This window comes from Ambystoma mexicanum, chromosome 8 (genome assembly GCF_040938575.1).
Source record: "Ambystoma mexicanum isolate Mex_15411 chromosome 8, UKY_AmexF1_1, whole genome shotgun sequence".
NCBI lineage: Eukaryota > Metazoa > Chordata > Amphibia > Caudata > Ambystomatidae > Ambystoma > Ambystoma mexicanum.
Window position 1 is genome coordinate 1,429,078,711 of NC_090929.1, and position 23,826 is coordinate 1,429,102,536.

At 46.7% G+C, this 23,826-nt stretch overlaps 1 protein-coding gene across 4 annotated transcripts in view; it reads right to left on the minus strand.

Moving 5' to 3' along the window:
* Window positions 1-23,826, minus strand: part of ZDHHC16 (zinc finger DHHC-type palmitoyltransferase 16) — a 434,178-nt gene that overhangs the window by 198,152 nt on the left and 212,200 nt on the right. For all 4 annotated transcript variants that reach the window (XM_069611578.1, XM_069611577.1, XM_069611575.1 and 1 more), the window contains one exon: window positions 1,690-1,884. In XM_069611578.1, coding sequence (XP_069467679.1) covers window positions 1,690-1,884 — 195 coding nt within the window. The remainder of the gene's footprint in view (window positions 1-1,689; window positions 1,885-23,826) is intronic.

Genomic DNA, 23,826 nt, shown 5'->3' on the forward strand with positions numbered 1-23,826 from the left:
TCAGGTCAAGCATGGCAGTTTCAGTGCCATGACGGGCCCTATAGCAATATTGACGAGTGCCCAAGATGTTGTGCTTTTCAACATGATCTTGAGGTTGATTGTAAATTATCTTATCTAAGATTTTCAGAATAAACGGAACATTAGTGATGGGTCGATAATTGTCTTTATTATTGGAGTTAAGGTTTTCTTTTTTCAGCAAGGGAGTTATCCATGCTGATTTCAAGACATCTGGAACCCTGCCCTCATCAAAAGATGGATTGATCAGTTTGGTAAGCCATGGAACGAGAAGATTGGTTCATTCTTTGAAGATGCTGGTGGGACAGTCGTCCCCAGGGCAGGATGTGGCTTTAAGATCCCAATAACCTCAATAAATCTGAACTTCTGAATCTCAGGGTGGGGAAGGGAGATATACAAGGACTAAAAGCATCAACACCTTTCGTATGGAGCCATGGGGTGATTAAATATCTGGGGGTCAAAATTACACCATCATTGGCGGGCTGGTACACAGCGAACTAACCGCCCATATTGAGGGAAATTAGGAAGGACCTCCAAAAGGTGGAGAAATCTCAAGATCTCCTGGGTGGGACGGTTGGTGGCGGTTAAAAAGGTAATACTGCCCCGCCTTCTTTACCTATTTCAAGTAATCCCACAGGCGTTGCCCGCTAGCTTCTACCTATTTTGCAAATGTCCAGGTAAAATAACATAAGTATACAGTGATCTGAAAATCAGCCAAAAATGGGGCTCAATTGGCAATCAGCATGCATTACAGTATACAACGACATGCGATACAGGGGATCGTATTTGATGCAATGTGCTGTGGGGAAGCATACTATCAGCATGTGCCACTATTCAGCTAACAATCACAGTCCTCAGTGTGGATGTGTTTCGCAGATGATTGGTAGACGCTTAAAAGAATTTCTTAAAATATACTCCCTTAACACTTAAGGAGTTAATGAGTTTTGCTTCAAAAAATGCCTTGTTGCAATGCTTTTACACATCCTCAATAAAGACAAACTGTTGAGAGGATCTGGAGGTACTGGACGGAGTACCTGCCATTAACCTTTCCAGAATGCTACCGAGTGTGTGGTTGAGAATGGCATGTTAGCACTGCTTTGGAAGTGTCCAACATGATTCTGGCCCAGTCAAATGTATGCAGAACATTGCATGGGTGTGAAGGAAAGGGGTTAGAAAAGAATTGAGAGAGTGTTTAAAATATATTGGATTATTTTGTCTGAACACCTGCAAAATATAAGCGCCCACTGGCAGGAAGGGTACCAGTTTTAGGGTGTCATTTGCTTGTTTTTGAACAGTATACCTTGCTATACAAATGCTTCCAACAGTCCAACACATACTAATGACAAGTTACACCAAGTTATGGGAACCAAGGAAGCTGCATAAAAAAATTGGTATCTTCACATTCGTCCATAATCCAGAATAATTCATTAAATCAAAACCCTCACGCAGTCCTGTGTACTTTCCAAACAAGGTCAATGGTAGTTTTTGATTATGTACAGTGACGAGGGCAGGTTTCATACTGGATATTTTTTGTGTATAATTTAAAAGATTAATAATTACACTGTATGAAATAAAATGTGTGCAGGTTCAATAAAAAGGAGTTAGAGGGGTATCTATCTGACAGTTCAACTACTCATTAATGCCATTGAGGTGAGTCAAAATATAAGATCCTACCTGTGGAGGGTACCCCGGAGAGGTGGTAATGGCTTTGTAATAGTGGAAGACAATCATAATAAGGTTCCAATGCCCGTAGGACAAATGCCAAGAAATCCAGCTGGCGGAGTATGTCTGTAGAATGATGGGCAGAACGCAGAGGTATACTATCAGCACTATGGAGCTTGTTAATACAATAACCAGAGCTACAAATACCTGAAAGAAATTAATAAAAATCAATGACAGTAAACAGTTACAAGGCAATTTGAAACAATCTTCTCTTATAGACCTTGAAGAAGCACGTGCTGTGGAAAGATTCTTCCACAGAGTCTAAAACACATTTAAGTCTAGGGCAATAGGATTAGGGATGTGAGAAATTATCTGGGGAACCGTAGTTATATATTACATTGATTTTAGGAATGTAGAATCTTAATTTATTTGCATCTACTGACTTTAATGAATACATAGGACATTGATATTAAACACACAAAATGTCACACCAAATAAAACATTCAAAATTATTTATTGAAACTCTAGCTCAGTTTTAATCACAATATCAACGCATTGGTATGTCAATCTAGATTATATTTTGTAATTTCAACATCATAACAGGTGCGATGCATTGGCACTCCATAGCAGCTTTGATATTAATCAAGAACAAACTTTTGGCATCAGAAGCGTAGGTCACTCTGGAACACCTGTCCTTATCCTTTAATAAAGCTGGAGGGAATGGATTAGTTAAATAGACATTGTAGCATTCCAGGGAACATGGCATCATACTGGTTTTGACTTGGAGGATGATGGGGTGTTTTAAAAGAAAGTCTGCTGCAAAAATTCCCATTGGTGGACTCTGGCTGGGGCGATCAACCAGGTAGGTCAGGCAACGGGAGAAGGTGTACGTCGATTTAGGAAAATAATTTTGAAGTACGAGGCACAAAAGCAGACTCCATTGCTTTTATCTAGTTATATAATTTGCAGAGTAACTTGAGGGATAGGAATGGTCAGGACCAATAAAAGGTGTGGGAACATTTATTGGACAAGTTGGATAAATTTGTGAGCCATCCTGTGGTGCCCTCCATGCATCCTCTTGGTGGGGAACTTCACCTTTTTTTTGTTAAACCTTTATTTATATATAAACTCATTGCCATATCACACTTATATAATTACACACATTTGCTTATAATCTTCTCAACATAAAGTAAGTTTTCCAGGATGCAGTTTAGAGCCCTTTGATAGGGCTGCTTGTCGTCGGTGCAATGATTTCCTTTTTCCTTGTTATAACTAAACAAATGATATCTATACCAACATAAAAGAATTTGTCAACCCCCATATTCCCACTTAACTCAACAAATGGCTTGGTACAGATCTCAAGTTTCAGAGGCAATAGTTAATTAAATATCGCTCTATGCAGTATTCCCATTCCCCTCTTATACCACACATGATTTTAAGCAAATTCGGCTTGTGAAAGTGATGTTCCTGGCCCTTAACATATTCATGAAAAGGGAGCCAGATCTTCAAGGACTTCGGATATGTTCCCGTTTTCAGAGCGCACACCTTCTCCATAGCTAATACACCCCAAATCTTGACCCACCAACATGCCACTATAGGTCCTTCTACTGTTTTCCAATTTTGGGCTAGGGTCATTCGAGCCGCTGTCAGTAAATGTGTGGAGTGTGGCGGTGGCCCCACTTGCCGCATAGATCCCTTCCACCTCTGCCGCCAATAGTATCACCACTGGCGAGTCAGGTAGTTGTGCCCCTGTGATCGGTTTGATGTGTCTCAGGACTTCTTTCCAATTGATTTTGGCTTTAGGACATGACCACCACATGTGACCCAAAATTCCTGTTCCCCCACATTGCCTCCAACATAGAGGGGAGTAGCTTGCGTTCATCCCTTGTAGCCGCTGGGGGGGTCAAATACCATCTGTGGCAGATTTTGTATGCAGATTCCTTTATGGTCATACGTTTGGTTATTCCTCTTCTGAGATAGTGACCCCCAAGTCTTTCTCCCATCTAGACAGATAGGGAAGATTACCTGTAGGTTGCGTTCTGTCTAGTAACTTATATATTCAAGATCCCTTTAGCAGTAAACCCCTCCTGCATGGTTAGTTCCAGTCCCATTGATGCCCTTGTGCCCGCCATCTTCACCTCCTTTTGAGTAATCCAATGCCTAATTTGTATATATTTGAACCTCTCTCCTTCTCCTATGCAAAATTTCTGTTTTCATTCCTCGAAGAGTAGTGGGTTCCCATTATGGTAGAGGTCTTCTAATTTCAGTGTATCCCTCCCTTTCCAATTCTCCCAATAGGTTGTGTTCCTTCCCGGGGGGAAGTCATCATTATGACACATCGGACTGTGAGCTCCTAGTCCCGGGATGGTTTTCCCCCCATTTCAGTGCTTGATCCCATCCCAAAGTGATGCTTTTGTTGCTTCTAGTAGGTGACCTCCACTCCTCTATTCCTGTTTCTCAAGGACCGTAGTGCACTCAGAGGGGTAGAGGTCATTTCTTGCTCAATTTTGCTCCAACCCTTTTGCGTTTCAGATTCGGACCATCATAACAGGGGCGCTAATTGGGTTGCTAAAATATAGCTCCTCACATCTGGGACTCCCAATTCCCCCCCGTCCATGTTGGGCGGAAGAGAACCGATCTATGGACCCTAGGTTTCTTTTTGTGCCATATAAAGGAAGTTATCTCAGTTTGCAGGAACTTAATCATACAGGTTGGTATGTCTATGGGGAGTGAGCTAGTTACATATAGCAGACGGGGTATTGTTGTCATTCTGACTGCCTCTATTCTGGCGAACCATGAAAGCTCCTGTGTATCCCACCGATGATGGTCCTCTATTAACCATTTCCACAGAGGGGGAATATTTGCCCAGTATAGTTCCTTGTACCCTTTTATTAGAGTTACCTCCCAAGTATCCTATGGCTTTATCTTCCCAGGGCAATGGGTGATCCCTACTCAGTTCCCAAATATCCTTATGATTATCTGTTATGTTAAGGGCTTTGGATTTGTTAAAGTTGATAGTAAATCCGGAGACTGCTGAGAATTCCCGTAATCTTGTCATCGCTTTCGGCAAGGTTTGTTTTGTGTCTCTCAGGAATAAAAAGAGATTGTCCACATACAGTGCTATTTTATGTGTGCCTCCTATGCTTTCTATTCCCAGGATTTCTTGGTCTCGTCTAATCATGGCCACCAATGGTTCCATGGTCATGGCGAATATTAAAGATGATAACGGGCATCCTTGTCGTGTACCCCTATGAATCTTGACCTGCTCTGTAAAGTTCCCATTCACCAGGAATCTTGTTGATGGTAGATGGACATTAGCGAGTACCATTCACCTAAATCCCGGTCCGCATCTAAATACCACCAATACACGCTCCAGGAACCCCCAATCCAAACTATCAAATGCTTGTCTCGCATCTAGTCCGCTATAGATAATTTCAGCTCTGTTCTCGTGCCCAGGTGTATTATATCTATTGCCCACCTTATATTATCTTGCGTATGTCTCCCCATTATGAACCCAGATTGGTCTTTGTGTATTATTCCTGGCAGGACTCTCGCAAACTTCGCTGCTAATACCTTTGCATATATTTTAGCATCACTGTTCAGTAAGGAAATAGGGCGCATTCAGTTTTGTCTTTTCCTGGTTTGGGAAGTAGCACATTGGTGGATTTACCCATATCCTCTACGACTGTCCCTTCATCTCAGATCTTATTAAATAGTCTTGCCATGGGAGCCACTAGTTGTACTCTGAACATTGTATTATATCTGCTTCCAAAACCGTGCAGTCTGAGTGTTTTATTACCCTGTAAGGCTGTTATGGCTTCATTGATTTCCTCTACCGTGATGGGCCTTTGTAGAGTCTCCCTTTCCTCTTTAGACAGCCGGGGCAGTTCAACATTTCCAATGTAAGCTGCTTGGAGACCTTGGTCCATCTCTTCCCATTTTAGCAGGGTCGCATAGAATTGCTCCATGATCCTCACTTTGTCCGCTTCTGCAACGTGCAGGGTGCCCTGTTCGTCTTGCAACCGCAAAATGTAAATACAGGTTTTTTGCTTCCTCAATTTGGCTGCTAACAATCGGTTCGCCTTACCCCCTTGTGTTTAATATGTTTGGTTGGTATTCAGTAGGGTCTGCGGAGAGCGTTCTGCCATATGGGCCTCTAATTGCGCTCTAAGCTTTCTCAAGGTCCGTAGCGATCTATGTGATTGTTTAGTGTTGTGCTTCTTTCCGCCTGAACCTCCCTTTCCAGCTCATTTCGCCATGCTTCTTTCCCTTTTATGTATGATGCAGCTTGTGAGTTAAATTCCCCCCTGATCACCGCTTTCCCAGCATCCCATACCAAGCGCCAGTCCACTTCCCCAGTGTCGTTCTCTATAAAATCGTTAATGATCACTTTCTCCATGTGGGTCCTCAAAGCAATATCATTGAGGATTAATTCATTCAGTCGAGATTGCCTCCTGCCCCCATTTTTACTTCCCTGCATCTCGATTTGCACTATCACTGACTGGAGCGTGGTCCGTGAGATACTCGACTCCGATGTCTATTGTTACTATTTGGGGTATTAGCGTTGCTGACATTAGGACCATATCTATCCTCGAGTATCCCTTGTGCACTGCTGAATAATGTTTATAGTCCCTTTCAGTGTTTTTTTTTTTTTTAAAACGTTTTTTATTAATTTACAAAACAAACAAACAATACAAACCAAACTGGCAACGCTTTTTTCAACAATCACATGAACATCAATTAGTCAAAACCACTACTCCCCCAATCCCTCCCCCCTCAAGAGCTTGTTTGTCCTTCGCTTTCCGTATCTGCTACGTGTGGCAGGGTATCACCTCCTTCTGAGTCTGCAGAATCCGTTATTGTTCCAAACAGTCCTGCTATTAATACTCTCCATGCCATCAGGGTACTCACTTCTTCTTCCCCACACATGCTACATGCCTCCTGCCATACCACCGTTTCAGCCTCCGCCCATTTCTGCAATTCCTGCCACCATACCTCCACCCGTGGTTTATGACACTGCTTCCATCCCATGGCAATCCTTCGTTTTGCGAGCACATATGCCAAGTCCTTCAATTTCCCAACATGTTTAAGTTTCCCTGGTCTGGGAAACCCTCCCAACAGGCAGGCCCAGGCCGTATCTATAATGAACGTGACCCCTTTGTCCGCTAGTTTTTGCGCCACTTCTCCCCAGAAACTCTCAATCACTGGGCAAGACCAAAACATGTGTGTCATATCAGCATTTTCCTTATTACATTTTGGGCACGCTTGTCGTCCCGCATTTCCGAACTTCGATATTCTCATCGGGGTCATGTAAGCTCTGTGCGTTATAAACAACTGTATTTGTTGTAATCTAGCATTTCTTGACACCTTCTTGTGGTATCCCATAGCACTCTCCCACATCCCATCCTCCATCTGCGCTCCCACCTCTGTTTCCCAATCCAACCTCAAATGTGTCAACTCCTTCCCAACCCGGGTCATCACCATCTCATACAATCTAGAGATCTCATGCCCCCCTTCTGATATGTCATATTGTCCCCATAGTGGCGTCTGGTTCCTCCGCCAATACAGTCTCTGGCCAGGTTTTCCGAATGTTCTGCACCAGCCTTAGGTACGTGACATACTGGTCCCTATGCAAGCCCGCCTCTTCCCCTAGTCCTTCAAAATCCCTAATGGTCCCCTCTTGCCAAACATCCCCCAATGTAACCAGCCCGACCGACTCCCAGTAGGTCCTGATTATCATCCTTAGTTGCTTGTCTTCCCCTGCCAAAGCAACCAACGGCACCTGCTGGGAACACGGGTACGGGTCCTCCATCATTCGACATACTCTACGCCACATCTTCCACCCCAGCAACATCATTCCCGGGCGCTCCTTCATTTCTGAACTAGGCAACCAAATAATCTCCTTCAGGTAAAACGGAGTGCCGTCCTGTCCAAACAGCCTAAATTCAGGGGTTACCTCATCAGAGAGCCATTTGACCACATATTGCAACTGACCAGCTACATAATAGGCCTCAAAATTAGGCAGCTTAATACCCCCCCTCTCATAGAAATTCTGCAACTTCCATAGCGCCACTCTATTCTGGGTGCCATGCCATAGGAAGTCTCTGCACATACTATTCAGCTTGGCAAAAAACTTCTTAGGTAGCATATACGGAATATTGCTGAAAAAATGTAAGAGCCTAGGCAGGACCACCATTTTAAGCATCGCCCCCGTCCCATCATCGCCAACGGCAACTTCTCCCAAAACTTCATGCTTATACGGATTTTTCTGACAGCCACCTCGGTATTATGCAAGTGTTCCTCCTCTACCGTGTGATACACATCTATTCCGAGGTAGCGGAAGGAACCAACCGCCTATGGTATCGGCAACACTGGCAACCGCTCCGGAAGGGTTCCTCTGTAGCTACCCAATGGGAATATGCTCGATTTTTGGGGGTTCACCGCTATGCCAGACAGTTCTGCATACCTTTCCATTACCTTCAGAATATATTGAAGATTTTCCTCCGGATATTTCAAATATAATAGCAAATCGTCAGCATACAGAGATATTAGGTATTTCTCTCCCCCTACCTCGATGCCTATCATGTCATATTGTTGCCAAAGGTACACTGCCAGGGGCTCCAGGGTCAGAATATATAACATCGGGGACCAGGGGCACCCTTGTCTGGTGCCTCTGCTAAGTTGCCACTTCTCGGATATCACCGCTCCTGTACGTACCCTAGCTAGCGGCTCACTGCACAGCAACTTCGCCCACCTAATGTAGCCCGGCCCCATCCCGTATTCCCTCAGGGCCTCCAGCAACCACGACCACCTGACTGAATCGAAAGCTTTGACTGCATCTAAGGACACAACCGCCATTTCACCCTCGCTCTTACTCCCCCATTCAACCACCCGGTGGAGTCGCCTATGGTTGTGGGTTATATTCCTGTTGGGGACATAACCTGTTTGGGTCCGGATGTATCAATTTACTAATAACTCTCCACAATCTATTAGCCAGGACCGCCGTCAATATCTTGCCGTCCTGGTTCAGCATTGACAAGGGCCTGTAGGAGCCGCAGCTATGCCCTGGTTTGTTGGGCTTAGGGAGCGGTATTATAATCGCTTCTCTAAGCGATTCCGGCAACCGGCCCACCTCAAACGATTCATTAAGCATTTCTAGCATGGGGCGGGGAGGAGTACCTCCTCTCTATATGCTTTATAAAATTTGCTAGGAAGTCCGTCCGCTCCCGGGGTCTTACTGGTGGGAAGCTGCCTCACCACCTCCTCCAATTCCTCCAAAGTAATCGGTGCATCCAGCTCTTCTCTTTCTTCGGCACTAATCTTAGGTAATCCAATCTCTCTTAAAGTTTCCCTTATCTCCTCTCGGCTACCCCCCCTTTATCCTCATATAGTGCCCTGTAATAATCCAAGAATGCCTCATTGACTCCTTCTTGGGTGTCCGCTACCTCTCCATCCTCTCTGGTTATCGTCCTAATTGGGGGCCTAGGGGTTTCCCCACCTGCATGCTGCCTCTCAACATACTTGTTATAGTTAAGGTTGCAGAGCCTTTCCCAAAGTTCCGCACACAGCTGCTGTAGTTTAAGTACTAGCTCCGCATCCCCCCCTCCATTATTGAGTTCCCTTTCCAGTTCAACCTCAGCTCCCCCCAACTCGTCAGGACCCCACCCTACAGGCCCTTTGATTTAGCGATGGCAACACCCCGCAACACCACCTTAAAGGCTTCCCAGAGTGTGCCCGCCGAATCCACACTGCCAGTGTTCTCTTCGAAATAATGTATAATCTCGTCTCTGATATCTTCTCTGAAAACCGGATCCTTGAGCGCCTCAGCCCGGAGGCTCCACGTCGGTATCCGCGCCCTGGGGCGGCAGTACTGCCACCCCAGGACCAGAGGCGCGAGGTCCGACAGGACCCTCGCTTTGTATTCTATTTGGGTGGTCTCTACCACCACATCTGGCGTGGCAAAAAAATAATCAAGTCTCGTATGCAGTTGTTGCGGGGCTGAGTAATGCGAATACTGCTCCCCATTAGGTTGTTTCAGTCTCCAAACATCTGCCAGCCCGAAGTCGTCGAGCAGCGTCTGCAATGCCCTGGCCGCTGGGGTGGGCTTATCAATCTTATCATCAGATCTGCCTACCCTGGGGTTCAGCACACAATTAAAATCCCCTCCCCAAATAACCGTCCCACCCACACACGTACCCAGGTTGGTACACAGAGACCTAAAATATGCCACCGTGTTTTGATTGGGGGCATACGTATTTACAATGCACACCTCTTTATTCTCCACCAGCACCTTCAATATAACCATCCTCCCCTCTGTATCCACCACCTCCTGTGTAAGTTGGAGTGGAACGTGCGGTGCCACCCAGACCAACACTCCCCTAGCGTAGGCAGAATACGGAGAACCCACTACAATACCTCTCCACTTCTTCCCCACCAGCTCCAACTTTTCCCACGTCAGATGCGTCTCCTGCAACAGTGCAATATCAATCTTCTGTCTTTTCAAATACATCATGACCTTGTTCCTCTTTAAGTAACTATTGAGTCCCCTGACATTCCACGTTACGATCTTAAGATCCCCCATAGCTCATAAGTCTCCTCCCCCCTTCCGTACAGCCAATCCCACCTGCCCATGCGATACAGATACAGCCCTCTAGCTCTTTCTTTCATGTACAAACTCGAACTCCCCATAACTATATACACCCCAAACTCCCCACTTTCCTCCCCACCCTCTACCCATCCCTTCCCCAACACCACACTCCCCAACTGCTGCCCATCTCCACCCATGGAACTCAGGCACCCCCACATCTAGCCCTGCAAGCACCAACCAATGCCCAGAGCTCAGTAGGGTGAAGTCGCCCTAATGGCCACTTAACTAAGGTTACTAAGTGGGGTAAAGAGATCCGCTCTGCAAGGCTCCCCAAAAAACAGCAATAGTCACAGTGCTCATAACATATTGTTTAACAGTCTGACCTTCTCTGCCTAAGGCCGCTCAAATGACTATAATCAAGTTCCAGAGTCCTATTACGCGCCACCTTGTAGCGCCCTCCTCGTGCACTACTTATCTCCTCCATCTCCTCTTCCCGTCCGAACGTCAGGCTCCTGGGGGCATCCCTGCGCGTCGAGCCATCCAATGGCGTCCTCCGGAGTCTCGAAAAACAAAGTCCTGTGTTTGTGAAAAACTTTCAATTTCGCCGGATACAGCAACATGTATTTATGGCCCGCCTCTCTCAATCTCCGCTTTACCGTCCCAAAGTTCATACGGCTACGCTGCACAGTCAGGGTATAGTCCGGGTAGGCCGTTAAGTTTGCCGCCCCCCGTGTAATCGTTCCACCCTTGCGGAAGTGTTCTAGTATCCTCTCCTGGTCCCGGTAATTAAGGATTTTGGCAATTACTGGCCTAGGTGGGTTTCCCGGCGGCGGCTTCCTTGTCAGAGCTCTATGCGAACGTTCCACCGCAAATCCCTGAGATAATGTTCCTCCGGGTATCTCTTGCAACAGCATAGATTCGATGAACGATGTGGGATCGTGGCCCTCTGATCCTTCTGGCAGGCCCACAATGTGAATGTTATTCCGTCGGGCGCGTCCTTCCGCCTCCTCCGCCCTGTTCTCCAAGTTGCCCACTCTCTGCACCAGGGCATGCAATTCGGCCTTATGGGAGGCACAATCCGCGGTATTCAGGCTCACCTCTTTCTCGAGGGTCTCAGTGCGCTCCGCCAGAGACCTGACGTCCTGTCGAAGTAAATTCACCTCTTCCTGCACCTCACCGACCTTAAGGTCCAATGCCGTTTTCAGCTCAGTAACGGCCAGTTCAAGTTTAGCCTCCCAGGCCGCCTTCAGGTCCGCAATCGCAGCCAGGACCTCTTGGTTAGTGCCCGTCACAGGCATGCCGCCTGCAGGCGATTTATCCTTGCTCTTGGAACTTTCCGGACCAGGGGACGTCTTGGCGAAGTCGTCCAACGTGGGCTGCTTCGCCTTCGGTCTCACGTTCTATTAGACATGATTCTGCAGCCATACAGGCCGATACGCATTAGTATCCCAACATAGGGGACCTGCGTTCCGCGCAAGTTACAAATGCGCACACAGTCCGCTCCCATCGCCCGACCCCCGTGCGGCCTACTCCTTCCTTTGTTCCAGTCGTCGATCGGCCATTTTGTTTCGTCTTCCGTCTCCGGCGCTCCTTATCTTTTTTGCACAAAACTCCACCGCCATTCCTCCCACGCCTTCCAAAAGTTCACCAAGCGCAGTGAGTCCGTTCACACACCAACATGTGTGTTTTCAGCAGTCATAGGCACGTTGTTATGCACTATTTCGCCAGGATCATTTCAGGATCTCGGGAGCTCCTCCAGATCGCGTCCTCCTACATGGCCCTTGTAGCCACGCCCCCTCCCTTTCAGTGTTATTGAAGAATCTCCAGGCCTCTATTAGGTCTAGGTCTCGAAGAATTTCCCCAGAGCCTGTTGGTTCCTATCATCATTATCTGTCGAAGGGAGCGTTTTATCTAGCATAGGGTTCATGACGCAGTTGAAGTCTCCACACTAACGGCCTATTTTCTGAAGCACATTGCCCAGAAAAAGGTCCTGCTTTTCATTTGGGCCATAGAGTGCTATCAAGGTAAATGCCTGGCCTCCCAGGATGCCTTTAAGCACCAGGTATCTCCCCTCTGGGGCCCCATAACAGAAATGTTTCTGAAATGCCAGTGCGGCTCCTAATAAGATAATCACCCCCCTAGTTTTCGTCCCGCTGGTTGCAAAGTATTGTTTAGGGAAAGTGTGGTGTGTCGTCCTCCTTTCATCTGCCACTAGAAGGTGCGTTTCCTGTAGGAATACCACAGAAGCCTGGAGGTCTAATAGCCTTCTTAGCATGGAGCAGCGTTTCATCTGTGAATTTAAACCCTGAACATTGAGGGTTACCATTTTTATGTCAGCCATACTCAAGGGGTTGCAGACCTCCCTCTTGCCATTGCCCTTTGTTTTCTTTCCCGATCCCCTGTAAGATCTGAGCCATGCAACTATCCTTAAAAAACAGTATGCAACTCAATTTGGTCCCGTCCTCCCACCCAACATCCCCAACTTATGCTTCACATGCATATTCCATCAGTTATAGCGCCTGGTCCTGGTGAGTGGACCAATCAGGGTTTCGATCCGCCCTGTACCCCCCCCTATACCCCTCGCCTTAGCACCCAATGGATTTCCAGCTCCATCTTTCCCGGAGCCTCCCTTCCGAATTCCTCATTTCCTCATCTTTACCCCTCAGGAGTTCTGTTATGCTTTTGTGTATCTTACATCTCACCTTACAATCTTCTTCAAGTGTCCTCGTTATGTTTAAGACCTTTCTCCCTTCCATTTGGGTAAGGGCGTCCCTGTCTCCCCCCTTCCTTCCTAGGCGCTTATAAGGGTCTCTCTCCAGTGACAGATCTTTTGAACGCGAGTCGTCCTTGTTCATGAGATCGGCCATTTCCTCCTCCTTAGTTATGTGGTATGCCTTAACCTGATAGTCGAATCGGAGCCCGCACGGGAAGGTCCATCTGTAGCGAACCCTTTTATATTGTAACCAGTTTATGACCATCTGAATCCTCTTTTGTCTCAACAGTGTAGCTTGGGCCATATCCTGGAAGAAGGTTATGTGTGAGTCCTGGAACCTGATTGGTTCTATTACTCTAGCGGCTTTCATAATCTGTTCCTTCGTCCAAAAGTAGTGCACTCTAGTGATTACGTCCGGCACCAGGTTTTTCTTTTTCTGATGGCCGTTTTATATCCTGTGGGTCCTGTCCAGCATCATTTCCTCCCCTTCGGAGTCTCCCATCACCTGCTGGAATAGTGCCTGCACATAATCAAGCAATTTGGCCTCTGGGACCGACTTTGGTATGCCCTCAAGTCTATTATTATTCCTTTGGGATCTGTTTTCACTGTCCTCTTGGCTAGCCACGACACATTCCATTTGTTCAAACAAGTCAATTCGCTAGTCCAGCTCTCCCTGTTCGTATCTGTGCTCGCAGAGTGTCGTCTCTGTCTCTTCCATCCTGCTCTCAATTGCCGACACTTGCCTGTTCAGATCCGTAATGGACTTGGTGAGACTAATAGCGCAGTCCTTTATTTCCTTCTTTATCTCAGTGAGCATTTCCTGCAGATCTGAACGCCTCGTGGGGGGGGTCCTCCCTTCTAGGCACTTCTCGGAGCCCACAGTCGAGTGAATTTGTGCCGCAGTTTGCTGCTGCCTCCTTGCATAATCCTGGTTCTACATCCTGGTCATGATATCACCCGAGGGAGGGCCCTTCAGTTTGTTCAAATTCTTTTCCATTCTGACCTTGCAGATTTTACCCCATCTCTTGGTTCCCTTTTTGGGTGGTTGTTTCACTTTGCTTTCTTATTCCTCCACAGGGGAGCTCTCCAGAGGGGTCAAGCGTTGGGGGTTCCTGGCTTCCCTCCTTTCAATATGTTTCTTTCCCCTCCAGGTAAGCTGCTGGCAATTGGGCTTTTCGTGTGGTCTAAGGCTTTTGCAGCCCTGTCTCTGCTACTCTCCCACTCGCTATGGATTCCCAACTGCAGTTTCTTCCCTTGTTGCTGCAGTGTGTTCCCACAGTGGGCTTCAGTTACTGGATTTACAGGTCCAATCTATCTGTTTATAAAGTATTATAGCATGTTCCCCCTGGGACCCTTGTTTTCTTTTGTTTCAGTGCGTTTTGTGCTGTCCACCAGGTGACTCATTGCTTATTAACCCTGCGCCTCTTCCCGTCCGCTTTGCCTTCCCGCCGGGACTGCTGTTATCTACGTTCGCGGGGAGCTGTTACACAGCGAGGGCTTGTCACTGCCTATGAGGTGCTCACCGTTTGTGTCCTTGTTGCTTGCCTGATCGTTGACTCGCTTCTCTGGTGCAGCCCCCCATCTCCCGTCTGCACAATTGAGCTTTGCTGGGATTACTTCTGTAGTGCGATTTCAGCTGGGCTGGCTTCCCATTGGACTAACGTTGCATGTTTACACCGAATACCCCCTCCGTTACATGGGAAGAGTGGTTCGTTCATCCAGCGTTACCTTTACTTTCAGCATCCATGTTCAAGGTCTGCAATACTGTACACCACTTCTAGAGCGGTATGCCTCGTTCATTCTGCTTTTCCAGGGAGGTTGTTGAGCTCCCTTGTTGTCCCGGCTCCTCTTCCTCTATGTGCCCGCCATCTTGGTTAGCTGGCGCTGTATTTTCACCTGCTTCTTTCTCTGGCGTCTGACCTCCAATCACCTCCTCAGTGTCAGGGGGTCTCCTACCATATTTCGGACCCCCACACCTTACCTCTGGGTGGGCGTTGGTCCCATTGGAAGGGGGTTCGGAGCCCCTATAAGGCATGGGCTGCGGAGCTCACAGAGCGAGCATGTTACTCAGTCCTCGGCTGACCACACCCCCCCTCCTAGACTCTTTTCTAGTAGGAGGATGAAGTCCTCATACAGAAGATCACCTGGGAAATCCCACCTCCCACTGAACTTTAAGTGGGGAAATGATTAAAAAAAACAAAAAAAAGGTTCCACTATATAAATGACATTTTGCTCACCTGTCGCTTGCAGTTACTGAATGGAAGAACCACTCCAGACACCCCGTCGCTCAACATTTGTATCAATAGTAGAATCTTCCCCCGACTGACTGTATATAACCATTAATTTGGAGGCGTGGGAAAGGCTGGTGAATCTGCAAGTGGTTCCAATGGTTATCTAATGAGGAAGTTCTAAAGGCATATGACGGGTCACTACGGATCATATGATGATATTACCCAATAGATGAAGAATGATGTGGTCTTGGGGATGGAACCTACATGTTATGAAGGCATTATTGGGTTGGGTTTAACCAATACTGAGTCTAAGCTATGCTCAAACACAGGAGCAGAATCATTAATAAAAGCCTATGAGGGCCTTATAGTGATTGCAGGAGAAGCTTGCTGGCGTTCCGCTGATCAAGTAGGCAGTCCATCTCCCAGCGGTGAGATGTTCGTTTCAATGGGTAAGCAAGGAAAATAAAAATTTGACCCCTTTGAAGTGCTCTAGGGCACATAAAGGGTGTAAGGGTGCAGAAGTAAGACTGACACAGAGGAGTCATAGTGATTATTAAAAACGTTTATTCAGTAAAAAAATGAAAAGAAAACCCTATTGTGCCCTAACTCTAAAACCAGTTTCCCTGCCTTAACTGAAATACCTAGTGCCAGAATGTCAAAAGCAAAAGTTCCAATATCCATTGTCAGAATCCAAACTCTGTCCTTACACTCTAGATTTTTAAACTAAATGAAAAGAGGGTCTTTCAAGCCCAAAGGGAGTGACTCCCTTCCTCTGGACAAAAGACAGTTCTGGAATTTCTAATATTTCTGTGAATATTTATCTAGTCACCGATTTGAGCTCCTTGTTATTAACCCCTTCAGAATGGCCCTTTATTCTAATGTTTGATCTTCTGGACCTGTTTTTTGAGATCCTCCGTTTTGTATCTTCAGATTGTGAGTTGCACTTGCTAGTTGTTCTACTAGCTTGTCTATTTTCTGTGCATCCTCAGCTAGATCCTGGACCGTATTCTCATTTGTGTCCACCCTTTCCTCAAGCTTATTCATGTCGCCTTATATTTCAGATAGTGCTGATGCCAGGTCTTCCCGCATTTTGTCCATTTGTCTCTGTACAGTGCCTGCGATCTTGTCACCAAAGTCTTGAAAATATTGTCTAAGGACTTCTTGTGTAACTGCCTGATCGGACCCGGGTACATTTTGGGGCCCCTCGCATTCTAACTTTTTCGGACTCCGATCATCCTCTGCAGGGGTTCCCGTGTCTCTTCTCCACATCTTTTGAATGTTGCTTTCTTGGGGTTTCCTTGCCCCTTTTGACAGACTTTGAGTCCCTTTTCCTCTGTGTTTAGATATGCTTGACCTTTGTCTGCCCCAAAAGGAGTAGAGGCGTTTCCTAGGTCCTGTAGTTGTTAATTAACTGGGGAATAGAGGTCTATGGTTTGATGTTGAAAACATTAATGGGTAAATTCCTTCTCACACCCTGGAGTCTCTATTGAGCCGTGCGCCGATACAAGTATAAAGATGCAGGGAGAGAAGATCCCTTTCTCAGTTCTCCCTATGGGCCTCTTGTCCAATCTAAATGCCTGGAAGATGCCGGCCAAATCACCTAATTAGCCCGAGATCTTTGTGCGCCCGAGGTCTGTGCTGCTTATAGTCTCTCTCCCTCTCCCCCTCCCCCTCCATGTTGTCTCCTTGGCTTGGGGCTAACCTAGCTCAGACCGCACCTAATGCCCGGGCGAGTTCTTCGATCCTCCCCGCTCCAGGCCTCGGTCTAGGTGGTGATCCGCTTTGATTTAGGAGCACACCTGACCATCTCACCGGCCAAACACAGGGCCCGCACCATGGGATGGTCTTCTTCTCCCCTCTAGGGGGGAGGCGGGTGTTATTTTTTGCTTACCCTTATACTGCGCTTCTTCCCCGTAGGGTGCTGCTCCATCGGGTAATCATGCGAGATCGGGGCTCGTCACATCAGCCCGACTGCCTCTAGGAGAGACTTCCCCCGGCTCCTTCTAGTGGGCCTCCCTCGCTCTCCCCATCACTTCAGGCCTCTCCTGCTCTGCTCCATATCAGGGCTGGACCCTCCTCCACTGCTGCAGCGGTTCTATCACTCTTCTGGGCTGCAGTCACGGTCTCTTGTTTTGAGTTGGGGGCTCCCCTGGACTTCTTTCATGCCCCGCCCCATGCCAGAGATTCTCTCAGGGCTATCCGTCGGGCACCCTCCTGTGCCGGTCCACGCCTTTCCCATTCCCTGTGGGTCCGATCTTGCGGTGCGAAGGCTCACTGGTGCAATATTCCAAATCGTGGGGCTCATCTTAAAGTATCCGCAAACCCAAAAAGCCCAGAATCAGGCCCACTGTGCTCCCCATTTAGTGTGGATACTTGTGCTCTCAATTTCTTCGTGCCTGGGGAGGGTTTATCGTCGCAAATATCTTCAAGTTGGTCCCAGGGGGCAGGAGAGCGTTGATTACGGTGCTCTCCTCCTGGTGACCATTTTGGAATCTCAAAATAGTTTTTTTTTTAAAGGACTATTGACCTAATACCAGGTAGAGGACTTCCAAGCAGAGGGCACAGGGCTGTGGGGCAAGGAGAATCGGCCCTGAAGTTAGAAATGGAGCAGGTTCTGGAAGCAGTAGCAACATGACAGCAGAACACCAAGGTTCAAAGCAAGAGGGTCAGGACACAAACTCAAGGCAAGAACAAAGTGCTCCTGAAGGCAGCTAACACCCAAGGCTGCAGAAGGCTTGTTGGCAGCACCTGGAGTACCACACTTCAAGGTATTCTGCCTCCTCCCCCGCCAGATTTGACAAAGTGAACGCAGAGCATGACTACCTGGCTTCTGGGGATTGATTTCTCAAACCCATACAAAGGAATTGCCAGGTTTTAAGAACGTACAAAAGGTGAATTATAGGGCATGTAGTTTGTGCAAGTAAAAAATGTCTGATGCCTTTCATTGGGAATGTAAAGCAAGAAATATGAATTAACATGGTCCAGCATAAATTGTGACAAAGTGTTAGCCCCAGCCCCATAATGGGTGTCCACTGCTGTCAGAGTGGCATGTTCCTGAAAATAGGCGCACGGTTATATGGGTCTGGGGGCTGAAGCTACACCACACATGTGCTGGGGTTTTATGGACTTCAGAAGAGAACCCCCACATCATGCAAGCTGTAACCTGCAGTGCTCACTCAGGCTTTCTGAAGCCGAAGTTCAAGGATTGAGCAACAGGTTGGGTCCTCATTATTACATTACAATAATTAGGCATGCACAGAAAGGGCCCTAAACATGCAGCTTCAGTAGCTTCTATGTCATTTTCATATCTGACCATCTGATCTGGGCCCCAGCAATAATGATTCGGCCCAAACTCTTTCTTTTCATGATCCAATCTAGATGCAGGCTTTCCAGAATCCAATAGCCCACAGATAATTCTACTGTATATTCGGCTGAGCAGGTAGGTTAGTGGTTGTAGCCTGCAGTGAGAGCTAGTATGTCTGTGGTGACAGCAAATCTTGCCTTTCCCACCTTTTGAAACTCACAATAAAAACTCATCCATAGCTCGTACCTCCTTCCACCCATCAGGCTTGCTGGAACTTGCCTGCTCTTATTAACTGGGTTCTCATTCCGTCTCTTCGCTTACTTCCTGTCCTTGCTGCCTTATGGTTCTGTCTTGACCTATCCTCCTCCTCCTGATGTTATTCCTCTCTCTTCTGTACTACCTTTCCGTTACTACCACCTCCTCCTCATGTTGTGCTCTACTCTGGATCTTGTGGTCTGTCTCTCACCCTGATGTTACTTTCTCCATGTCGCTATAATTTCCTTAAGTCATCCCCTCCTTCAGTCGTACCACCTCCACTTGCATCCAAGCTGGTATTATCTTCCCTTATTGCTGCCATCCTTTTGCTGATGATCACTCCACTTCTTTCACTTCTTTAATTCTCACCACTTCCTTGTTATACCTTTCCACGTAGTAACTTATTTCTACTCCTCTTGCCACCTCATTCTGTCCAGCCTCGCCCTCTGATGTTATGACCTTTTACCTTCTCAACTCCTCATCTCCTCCTCCTTTTCACTCTAAACCCCTGATGTGATCACTTCTTCCTTGGCCTTCTTAGCTCTCACCAACTCTTTGTGTTCCACTCTCCAGCCTTCTCCAAACATGATTCTCCTGCTCCTACAAAACAGGAGCTTGGTTTTTTCAAGTGCGCTCCTTCCTCCTTCTGGGTGGATCTCCCAGTAAGGGTCTGCAAATGTGGCAGATAATCTGGCGAGGGCTGTGATTCGCTGGACTTTATGCGCACCTGTTGTTATTTTACATTCAAAGAGCTGGGGGAATGTATACATTTGGCTTATCTGCCATCCTGCATTTTACTTTTTTCCCCCTGACATTCCTGGGTATTGCCAAAGTTGTGTGGAGCTCTGTAGTGTTCCGAGCATGTGTTTAACTGGTTAAAAAACAAAACGGGAAAGCTTGGGGGATACTCAGTTTCACTGGGCATGCAGGGAATTGGTAATATTGTTCCCCAGTGGTGGTGGTGGGGGGGGGAAATGAAATCACTCTCTGGGGAACCATTGTCTCTGAATGTTTACTGTGGTCTCAGCGTCCAGGAAGTCACAAACTTTCAACACTGTATCCGTGGCCCATGGGAGTTTACCGTGGGCTCCCCTACCTCTTGAAGAAAAGTGCGTTTATGTACCTATCACACAGGGCTGTAGCGTCATCTAAAAAACTTGCCACTTTAGGCAACTGCAGGGAAACTCGTTCCCTTAAAAGGAAAGCTTTGTTATTTACAGGTCATGAATTTGGGTCTGTACAATAAGAGCTTCAGGCCCTGTCAGTTGGGGATGGGTTTATCCCGGTTACTCTGTAGGGTCTCCCAATGGGTTTGGGAAGGGACAGTGTTGTCAGGGCTGTGTTTCCCGGGTGGGTAAGGCCTGGCCTCCCTGAACCTCCTGAGGGGTGGCAATGTGAATGTCCCTTGCAATAGAGAGAACAAGGTGGTGCGACTTTCCAATCCTCTCCATATCGCTCCCGGCCCAAACATCCACTGGTTTGGGATGGGATGGGACCTGTTCCCCTGACTCACTGCCTTGTCTGACCCCAGAACCAGGTTTGGACCTTCATGAAATTACCAATAGACAAAATTAACAAGAACCTACAAAAAGGTTAAGCAGTGAACATTTCTAAAATCATATGCTCAGAAACGTTAGTTAGTAAATGAAATGCGATTCACAAGGAAAGCATTTCTCCTAGACATGCTCATGAACCAAGTGGCTTGTAAAGGGCAACTGGATAGGCGCGCAGGTACCGCTCTTAAAAAGAAGGCATAAATATATGATGGAAACAGGGAGGACCCAGGGAACTGACGGTTGAGTGGTTTGCAGACAGTTCCTTCAATCATAATCCGGAAATGCTCAACGGCCATATCCGAAACTGCTTGGATGATAATTAGTCAACAGGAAAACTCGAAATGTTGCAATCGATTGCAGAAATAGTACACTTTTTGAAATCTAGCTAAGGTGCTTTTTGGCTCTTATGATATGATATGGCATTTGTAACGCGCCTATGCACAAGTGTTAACAATGAAAATATATCTCTGGCTTTTGTATTTAAGTGCTCAACTATCTGTCCTCATCAAACTGTCCATGTTCAGTCTATAAAAAAAAAATGTGCGATGATCTTAGCCCCATTTTAAAGGGAACAGTGAAAATAGTGATAGGACATACATATTTTAGCTCCATCTTTACCTAACTCGGTATCAACTGTAGTAATGCATAGCTTCTGAAAAGAAAAGCAGCAGCACAGGCCTGCTACAAGGGAAGCGTGCAACAAAAGAAGTGGTTTGGAGTTTTCTGATGAACACATGCGGTGCACTCCTCTCCCATTGTAAACATTAATAAAGCTTTTAGAGTGATGGGCCAGACATTTTTTGAATTGGGTATTCAAAGGCCACTACTAAAAAGGACGCCCCGGTTCATATGTAAGTATAATCCCAGTTGCGCCAAACCATTAGTCTTATAAACACTTGCGGTAAGAGACAAATAATCTCAATTGCACTCCTTTAGTTTGCATATACACATCCTTCATTGCTTCTCATATTCAAAACTCTCTACACGTGATTCACCCCTTTGGAATCAAAGGGCTCCTCAGGAGAGTATCATGTGCTACACACTTGAAAGTCCTGATGTGTACTATCTTCAATGTTTATATTTTGTTCTCAAGATTACAGTCTCAGATCGTTTAGCAGTCCATAGCTTTTCAGTTACTGGAACTTAGGGTGTAAATAGCATCCTTCTTAGGAGGTATCAGATTGTCCTTCTCTATGATGCAGCAGATATGTTGCATCTAAAAGGACGCCCATATAGTCCACTCACTGGTCCTTTAAAAGCTCATTGAAAAAATCTTTTTGTTGAAACTACAGTCATACTGTGATTCAATCCGTCTTCTAGACCTAATTAATTCTGATGACAAACCTCAAAATGGAGCACAGTAGGTGGGCTTGAACTATCTAAAAGAAACACACCATCCCATACTGCCAATCTGAGTTGGCTGACCACTTTCTCGATAGGTGGTAGCTTAATCTTCACCCTTAGCTTGCAGTACCAGCGATTAGTGCTTTGCACCCGACCCACTTCAGGCAGGCCCTCCTCTGGAGTATGCAGTTGCATCTCATATACAGATCGGTCAACACCATTGGGATCAAGTTAGAGTCAAAACGTGTAATGGCACCTGAAGTAAACAAAGAGACGGAGTCCAGACATATGATGTGCCCTCCATGAAGACAGCCATCCTCCTCCACGAACACTGTAGCAGTACATCCAAGGATGTGTTAAGCAGAATACCGCAAATAGGTGTGCACATCTAACTGCAAGGACACTCTACCTCTATGCTAAGGAATTGAACGATCGACCGGAAAAAAAAGGTCTGACTGTACAAAAAGTCCGAAAATGTATACCATCAAAGGTCCGAACACCAAAAGTTTGAACCTTTGGTGGCATGCATTGTAGGTAAGTAAAAAAAAAAGTGATTTGCAGTGTTTGTTCGCATGGGAAATGTACGAACCTTTGGTGGTGAGTACATTTCCCATGCAAACTTTGCTGTCAGGATACAGCAAAGTTGAACAGGCGCTTTTGTTTTTAAATTGTATTTCAAAAAGTGACTGTCTTTTAATTCCTTTATGCCCAGTATGCTCTGCTGAAGATCACCCAGAACAATACAAGTTAGGCACTATATAAATAACAAGTAACACAATCAAACATAACATACATGCAGGACGGTATGCGGAAAACCATTGATTAAGCAGCGATATGCGAAAAACCATTGATTAAGCACACATAGCACTACCTCGAAAAACATTGGGAAAATAGATTTTTATTAAGACCTACAGATTGTATGGGAGGATTGGTCCAAGAGACCTCCCTCCCCTGCATCCTCTCCCCCCTGTGAAGTCCATGGCTCGTCCAGGGTTCCCCCTGCCACCAGGGCCCAGGTGGTGGGTAGGCCGCTGGCTGAAGACATTGACCAAACAGGCTGAATTTAGCTAGGCCCTGGAAACCATTTTTGTGAAATAAAGATGGCTTGAGCCCTGTGCACCGCAGCGCGCCCCCCCCCCTTGGAGAGTGTCACTTATCCCTGTGGCCGCAGCTCTCTGGCAGATCCGCTGAGAGCCCGTTCCCACGAACAGACGGACATGAGCTAGTGTCAGATACCAACACTGTAACATTTCACCTTCCGCAGTGTATCGCTGTTCCTAGTATGACCCGGTCAGCAGGGCCGGGGTGGAAAAGAACTGTAAAATGGTCCCCTGACAAAAGCAGAGTCCCCAAATACTAATGAGCAAACCGCCTGTGATTAAACTTTTCTCTCCATGGCCTTTCTGACTAAAAAACCTGTAACCTCCATGAAGATGGCAGAATGTGTGCTTACATGACATTCGGGATGAAGTGCCCACATCCCCGTAGCTATGCGTAAATAGTAAAGGTGTCCCGGGGGTTTTTCGTGTTATGTGTTTCACCGAAAAGACTGCAACCCACGGTCCCGCGCCATAACTGAACTAATGCTGCTAGAGTGCAAAGGAAGACAAATGCAACCATATTGAGAGCTCATGTAAGGGGTGCGCGAAAAGGCACCATATGTAGGTCCAAGCTCACTATGTGTCACTGCCGTCAGCCTTGTTGACGGTTTTTTTCCTGCGTGCTCCACTAACCTTACTACTACCTCACTTACCGCACATGCATAGAAATGTAACAATGTTGTGGGTGTTAAATACTTAGCGTATAGATAACGTGTGTTAAATGGCCATGTGAAAGGCACTAACAATGTCAAAACATAAGCTTTGACAAGACTCAATGGGTACTGTATATTATGTGAATGTTCATGTCTCCTCCACTTAAATCTGCAACACACGAGGAAAATACCTTTGTGAACACATGCAAGGCCATTCCCCCTTCCTCCCATTGAAGCCTGCCAGACGAAAAAGCAAAGGCCTGTGCCGCACTGCTCCACCTCCCCCATTTCGGCTGGAGCCGCTTCAAGCATTCACATTCCCCCGCAGCACCCAAGGCCACGGGCTGCCACCTAAATTATTTACAACCCAGCAGTAAACCCCGGCCTTAAAACACAGATCCAAAGG